This window comes from Meleagris gallopavo, unplaced genomic scaffold (assembly GCF_000146605.3).
Source record: "Meleagris gallopavo isolate NT-WF06-2002-E0010 breed Aviagen turkey brand Nicholas breeding stock unplaced genomic scaffold, Turkey_5.1 ChrUn_random_7180001956830, whole genome shotgun sequence".
NCBI lineage: Eukaryota > Metazoa > Chordata > Aves > Galliformes > Phasianidae > Meleagris > Meleagris gallopavo.
Genome location: NW_011217307.1, coordinates 1 through 7,613, shown reverse-complemented (window position 1 = coordinate 7,613; position 7,613 = coordinate 1). Strand labels below are relative to the sequence as shown.

At 54.0% G+C, this 7,613-nt stretch overlaps 1 protein-coding gene across 1 annotated transcript; it reads left to right on the top strand.

Annotated features, from left to right (window-relative positions):
* The first annotated feature begins 4,066 nt into the window (after window positions 1–4,066).
* Window positions 4,067–7,613, top strand: LOC104917171 (very long-chain acyl-CoA synthetase-like). Its single transcript, XM_010728281.3, has 3 exons — window positions 4,067–4,578; window positions 6,363–6,572; window positions 7,028–7,613. Exons 1-3 carry the CDS (start codon window positions 4,104–4,106, stop codon window positions 7,492–7,494), a joined length of 1,152 nt encoding a protein of 383 aa, XP_010726583.1. The 5' UTR covers window positions 4,067–4,103; the 3' UTR covers window positions 7,495–7,613.

The window sequence follows — 7,613 nt, the reverse complement described above, 5'->3', positions numbered from 1 at the left end:
CCAAAACTTAAATACCCCTCAGACCCCGTGGGGCACTTTCACACCCTGTAGGAAGAACCCCAAACATCACTTGTGGGGCGTTTCTCCAGGAGCCAACTGGGGACCCCCATGGTGAAACTCTGCCTTCCCACTGTGTCCCCAGGTGCCTTCCAGTGACAGCGAGGGTCTGACCTACATGGAGCTGCAAGCTGTGACCCCCAGCACTCAGCCCCCCAACCCCCCCGCTGACCCCCAGCCCTCTGTTATCTACGCCCAGGTAGCAGTTGGGAAGCATCACTGATGCCTCCATACGTGTGCACAAACACGTGTGTGTCGTGTGCACACATGTACCTCCAGCGTGCACAGTGCAGGTGAGTCGTGTGCGCTGCCACGTGTGCACTGCATGCATGGAAGAGCTTTGTAATAAAGGGGGGAACAGGAAGCTCTGGACATTCTGTTGTGACACTGGAAGAAGGAGTAGAAATAAGACTCGTGACAGCCAGTGCTTTGGCCCACAAAGCTGAGCTAACTGTTCTGACTCCAAATATGATAACTGGGTTGGACTGGGTGACCCTGTGGGTCTTTTCCAACCTCGGTGGTTCTGCGACCCTACGATTCGATGGTTCTTGAATGAAAAAGGAGCTTGTATTTATACTGGCTCAAAACGTGCCTTTGGAGTGATGCGTGCCCGTGGAGCTGTTTGGAAAGGAAGAGATTGCTGTCATCCCAAGGAAATCTCATCTGCTGCGGTTGAGAAGTGATGGGATGAGTTGATGAACGAAGAGAGAGCAGGGCACTGCGAGGAGCTCCAGCAGAGGGCACGGTGATCCACCAAAGGGAATGGAAGAGCTGACGAAGCCACATCGCCAGTAAGCCCACGAGTGCGCATCATCAGGTGAGCACAGGAGATGAACACAGGTGTACACAGCCATACGGTTGTGTTCTTCATCTTCTTGGTGGCCATCGTTGCTGTTTGGTTGTCTGAGGTGACCTCTGGATGAGGACTCGTCCCCATCCCATTTCCAGCACTGGAATTCCTCAAACAGACCCCTGAATCAGGGGGGTGATCGATCATTTTCCCATCCAACTCCCTTAATCTCATCCTTTCTCTTTATTACCCAGCTTTCTCTTTCTCTCATGCAATTATTAAGTAACTGCAAGACCCCGTCTCAGATTTTCGAAAGCCATTTTGGCTCCTTAAGGTCAGGTAGTTTAGCTGCACAGTTCAGTATAGATTCTGAATGTAAAGAGTGCCATTTTGGGGGGGAGGGAGGGGGGGATATTTGTGTACCAACGTTTTGGGATAACTGTACTACATGGATTCTCATTAAAACTGATGGTAGTGTGCCAACCTCTGCGTATCGTTACACCTGAATCGGGGTTAATTGTGAATCCAGTCGTTGCTCCCCTCGCCCTCCAGGCAGGATGTGGCAATTCGGCAGCAGCTCCTCAGTCACTCCTCTCAGTGGGATGGAGGAGAGAATGAGGCAAAACCTGTCGGACTGGTAGGTTGAGATAAAATCTGTTTATTAAGGTGGAAGAGAGAAGTATCAGTAATCGTAAATACAAATATTGATTTAGATTGGTCTCTTTGGGTCAGCTGCCCTCCTTGCTCTGCCTCCGCTCAACTTCCTGACCAGCCCCAGTTTTTCATAGAGTCGTAAGATAACTTTGGTTTGGTTTGGTTTGGTTTGGTTTGGTTTGGAAGGGACCCTAAAGATCACAGAACGAACCATACAGTCACAGAATTGTAGGGCCCCATCCATCCCATCCTTGAGCATCTCCTGGGACACGCACTGCTTCTCTGGGCAGAGCTGCCTCAACACCCTCCGAGTGATTAATTTCCTCCTCACATCTAACCTGAAACTCCCCTCATTCAGTTTAAATCCATCCTCCCTTGTCCTATCACTATCAGACCGTGTAAAAACGCGGTCCCCCTCCTGCTTGTCAGCTCCTTTTGAGTAATGGAGAATCAGAGAGAGATCTCTCTTCTCTAGACAGAACACCCCCAGCTCATACAGTCTGTCTCTGCAGCAGACGTACTCCAGCCCTCTGAGCATCCTCGTGCCTTCCTTTAGACCCACTCCAACAGCCCCACATCCTTCTTGTCCAGGTCTGGACGTAGCACTGCAGATGGGATCTCATGAAGGCAGAGCAGAGGGGCCAACTCCCTCCCTCTCCCTTCTGCTCCCCATCTTTTGGTGCAGCCCAGGGCAGCCCTCTGGCTGCAGCCACCCAACCAAGTCCTTGTCCGCTGAATAGCCCAGCCTTCAAACCCATCTCTACCTGATTTAGAGATAAGGATGTGCTGCAGGACCATGTCAGAGGCCTTGTGCAATCCAGGTAGATGACGTCAGTTGCCTTCCCTTTATCCACCAGTGCCGTCACTCCATCACCAGATAGGTCAGGCACGACCTTGGTGAAGCCATGCTGGCCATCTCAGATCCCTTGCTCATCCTTCATGTGCTTTAACATCTCTTCCAGGAGGATCAGGCTCTCCAATTCATCCTTTATCCCTTTCCTAAAAAATGGGAGAGATGTTTCCCTTTTACATCCCTTTCCAAACTTCTCGCCGCCCTGACTTTTCCTTCTCATCCTTCAGTCTGACCAGCAGGTCCTTGCTCAGCCATGCTGGTTTCCTGCCTGATTTCTTATGCTGGGGGTTGGAGAACTCTTGTACCCTCTGACACATGATCTTAAAGCACTGCCATCTCATTTCTATTCCTTTATCCCCGGGGATGGTTTGCCCGGAGATCTCCTCCAACCATTCCTCAGCGCTTCTGGAAATGTTTACTCCTCTTTTTGAGGCAGGATTGCTGCTTCTGGAGAGTTTCATCCTCATCTCAACGTGGAAAACTCAAATTCTGGAGGGTTTTATCCTTCCTTTCAGGGCAGGATTCGCATTGCTGGGAGGTTTTACCTTCCCTTTATCTCATCCCAACAGAATCAGCCCTCGGGCACAGGGTTTTGCTGACGATGATATCGCAAATCCTTTGATAATTTCACAGCACGAGGCACTGAAATCAGGGCTGAAGGTCAGTGACACAGCACTGAGGTCACCCCAAACCTGTTTGGTGTTTGTTTTAATTAGCGCAAAGGTTAATTATCCCTCAAGACACAGCTTGCCCAGTGCTCACACCCAGTTTGTGTACTTAGACAGCAGAGACTGGGTTGGGTTTGCATTATGGTGAGGAGGGAAAATACAGAGCTTTTTGGGGGCTGAACAAAGGTTTTTGGGGATTGCTTGGGGCTGGATGTAGAGATTAGAGTTGGATGGAGATTTGGGGTCTGGGTGGAGATTCGGGGGCTGTGTGAAGGATTTGGGGAATGGGAGGAGGTCTGGGGGGATGGATGTTAGATTAGAGGTCGAATGGAGATTTTGGGGATGAATTGGATAGGGGTCTTGAGGCTGAGCGGAGCTTTTTTGGGGTAGAGACTTTGGAGATGGATGGAGGTTTTGGGGGGGCTGAATGGAGGTTTGGGTGTTGATTGGGGCTTTTTGGGGTCTGGGTGTAGATTGTGGGTCTGGATGAAGGATGTGAGGGCTGGATGAAGGTTTGGAGTCTGAATTGAGTGAGGTTTCGGGGTCTAGAGGGAGAAACCTGGGGGGCTGGATGGGGAATCTGGAGCTGGGTGTAGAAGTTGGTGTTGGAGGTTTTGGGGATGAATAGGGATCTTTGGGGTGAACGGAAGTTTAGGGGGTGAACTGAGGGTTTTGGGGTCAATTGGACCTTTTTAGGGGCAGCCTGGAGATTTAGGAGCTGGATGAAGGATCTGGGAACCATGTGGAGGATTCGGGGCTGGAAGGACAGACAGACGGATAGACAGGGTGGGTAGGTGGATAGATGGACAGACAGGTGGAATGATGGAGGGACAGGCAGACAGGAAGTGGCCAGACCTCTGGTGTGTCCATAATGGATCAGGAGGTGCAACCCCAGGAGGCCCAGCAGGAGGGTGGATGTATGGATGAGCAACGCAGTGATGCAAACCGCCCCCACACTGCTGGAAAAAAAAAAAGACAAAGGGTACAGAAAAGAAAAAAAAAAGAAAAAGGAAAACAACCACTCCAATCTCAGCACTGCCAGGGCAAGGTGCATGAGATTGGACCTTGCTCCCAGAGAACCATGCTGGGTGTGCTGGTGGCAGCCGTGGCCGGGCTGCTGCTGCTGCTGCTTCACGGCCACTGGTTCCCCTTCCTCTGGGCTGACCTGGGAGCCTTTGTGACTTTGGTGGGCTCATCCCTGCGGTGCCGCTGGCGTTTGTCCCGCCGGCCTCCCATCACCCTCCTGCAGGTTTTCCAAAGCCACGCTCGACGCCGACCCCAGCACCCCCTGCTGCTGTTCCAGGATGAGGTGCACACCTTTGGTGACGTGGAACGGAAGAGCAACCGCGCTGCCCGTGCCTTCGCTCTGCATTTGGGTTTGCAGCCGGGCCAAACCGTGGCTGTTTTCCTTCCCAATGTGCCTTCCTACGTCTGGACGTGGTTGGCACTGGCCAAGCTGGGCTGTGCCATGGCTTGCCTCAACTGCAACGTGCGTGGCCGTGCGCTGCTGCATGCGCGGAGTGCTGCACGGGCAGACATCGTGCTCAGCTGCAGTGGTGAGTGGGGGGCTGGGGGCTGCCCAGGGGTGTGCGTGTGCGTGCCAGGGCGGAGGGTCGCACAGTTTGGTGTCTGCCTACACGCGTGTGTGTGTGCGCAGGCTGGCTTTGGGATGGGTCTTGTTGTTGGTTCGTGTTTTCCCTGCGTGGATTTGTACACATCAGTGACTGCAAGAGTGTGCACGTGCCTGTGCATGCGTGTGTGTGTGTGTGTGTGTGTGTGTGCCACTGCCTCTTGCGGGCTTGCACGCATCTAAACCTGTGCACGTTTGCGTGTATGTTGCTGTCTGCACATGTTTGTGCGTGTCAGTGTCCGTGCATGGGTGCGCACACGTGTCTGTGCATGTTAGTGCATGGACTGCACACGTCTGCGCATACGTTTGCCATGTGTGGCAGCATCCATGCATAGGCTCACATGCACGTTAGCGTCCCTGCGTGGGTGAGCACACGTGTCTGTGCATGTTAGTGCATGGACTGCACACACGTCTGCGCATACGTTTGCCATGTGTGGCAGCATCCATGCATAGGCTCACACGCATGTTAGCGTCCCTGCGTGGTTACACGTCTCAGCGCACCGATTTGATGCCTGTGCGTGCACATATCACGCATGTCACCATCTGTGCACGTGAGCAGACGCCAGCATCTGCGCGCATGTTTGCGGTGCGTCAACCAGGGCATATTGACACGCGTGTTGGTGCGTGGCCACGTATGGATCTGCACGGATTCCAGTGTCTGCGCGCACGTTCGTATCTCTGCATGCGTTCCTGTGCGTTTCAGCAACTGCATGAGTCAGTGTGTCTCCACAAATATTTGCACATGTGCTGGTGTTCCTGCGTGGATTTGCATGGCAGCGCCACTGCCCGCGTGTCTGCGTAACTGTCAAGTGTCCCTGCACGCATCTGCACACCTGGCAGGGTCTGTGCACAGACTTGCATGCACGCCAGCGGCCGTGCAAATTTGCAGATCCTGGCTGCACGTGCAGGCAGCACGGGTGGGTGGGAGCTGTTTGTGAAGGTGTGGAAGTGTGAGAGAGCCTGTTCACATGGGGCCGCGTGTTTGCACACCCAGGCGTAGCCATAGCTGTGTGCGCTGCCCTTTGCACACGCGTGAGCACCCCTCGGCCCCGGTGAGGGCACCTTGGTGCCTCCAAGGCTGTGGGTTAATTATTGCCAGATCATTACTGGGGCCAAAGGTCCTTTGGTTTGCATCGCATGGAGGACGTTTTGGGGAGCAGAAGAAAATCCATGTCTCCAATACCTGGACAGGACACCCATCCGGGGTGCTCAGGGTGCCCATTTGGGATCCTCATGGTTCCCACGTGGGGTACTCTGGGTGCTGGTCCTGCTGGGGTGCCCAGTTGGGATCCTTGGGTCTCAGGTGCCCATCTGACTGAGGTACCCAGCTGAAGTGCAAACTGGGGGCCCTTTTAGGGGTGCATCTGGAGCCCAGCAAGGATCCTTGGGGTCCCCATCTAATCCCCATCAATCTAATCCACCTGACATCCATTGAGTGCCCATCTGGGATCGCCAGGGAACCCATCCGCAGTGCCCTGGGGCACATTCAGTCAGGACACACATCTGGGATCCATCAGGTGACCATTTGGGATCTTTGAGGAACCCATCCGCAATGCCCTGGGTGCGCATTTAGGTTCCATCAAGCGCCTGTATGGGATCTTTGGGGATCCAAACCGTGATGGGTGCCCATCATGACCAGGGTTCCCATTTGTGGTACATGATGTGCCTCTCCATTTGGGGACCTCCTCACCTTGGTCCCTGATCCCACAGAGCTCCAGGCTGTCGTGGAAGAAGTGCTGCCTGACCTGAAGCAGGAAGGCGTCCGTGTCTTCTATCTGAACTCCACATCACCCACACCAGGGGTTGAGGCTCTGCTGCCTGCCATCGAGGCTGCCTCTGATGAGCCAATGCCCGACCACTATCGCACCCGTACCACCACTAACTCCAAAGCCATCTACATCTACACCTCTGGCACCACTGGTGAGCCCATGGGGGGTCTCCTCCTTGGAGGACAGCATCTGGGTGCCTCCTTCACGGCATACGAGAGGGTTTGTGTGCTGTGGGTGAGGGCTGGAGGGTTGGAGTCCCTGGGTGCTGTGGGTGCGGGTGGTTCTGGGGAGATTGAGAGGGGTTTTGAGTGGTCCCTGTTCCAACCTTGACCATCATGAGTCTACCTGGGCCAGGTTCCTCTTGGCTATGTCCCATGTGTTACGTAGAACAGAGCCACTGTGTTCCCACGGGGACAGAGAGGCCAGAACCTCCCCAGTCCAACTCCACAAATAAGATCCCACCCCAAGCTACACAGCTTCCCCCTGGCTCTCAGCAAGGTCCGAAGTCCTCCAGGAAAGAAGACCCACCACCCTCATCCCATCCCATGCCCCCAGAACCTCCCTTCCCATCCAGGCACCTGCAACAAGCACATTTCCCACCCCTAGGGCTGCCCAAAGCTGCAGTGGTCACAGAGATGAAGGTGATGATGGTGGCCAACCTGGCACGGATGTGTGGCCTACGAGAAAACGACGTCGTGTACACAACACTGCCGCTCTACCACTCGGCTGGGCTGCTCATTGGGGTGGGAGGCTGCCTCGAGGTCGGTATGTGTCCCATGTCCCTTGGGGGCTGGCCAGCGTGGGTGTTAGGACAGCTGGACTGGGCTGAGGGGGATGGACAGGTGGGGAAATGTGCGGGGAGAGGCAAGAGGATGGAGAGAGAGATGACAAGAAGGAGGAAAAGGAGCTGCGTCCGTAACGAGATGAGTGAAGAACGGGTGGATGTTTTATGGATCTGGTTTGATGCTTTATGGAGAAGGATGGATGGACAGATTTGTGGACGGATATACGGAGATGGGTGGACGGTTGCTTTACGGTGCTGCGTATTTTTTAGAGATGGGTGGATGTATTAATGGAGATGGATCAGCGCGGTCTGGAGATGGACTGAGGGACGATGGAAAAACATGCAAGAGTGGAGGGAAGAAACATAGTGATTTACAAACAGATTAGTGGATAGGCAGATGTCCAAAAA

Coding starts and splice junctions, on each gene's coding strand:
- LOC104917171 (XM_010728281.3), top strand. CDS start 4,104: ATGCTGGGTGTGCTGGTGGCAGCCGTGGCCGGGCTGCTGCTGCTGCTG. Junction 4,579..6,362: donor CATCGTGCTCAGCTGCAGTG/GTGAGTGGGGGG, acceptor CTGATCCCACAG/AGCTCCAGGCTGTCGTGGAA. Junction 6,573..7,027: donor CTACACCTCTGGCACCACTG/GTGAGCCCATGG, acceptor TCCCACCCCTAG/GGCTGCCCAAAGCTGCAGTG.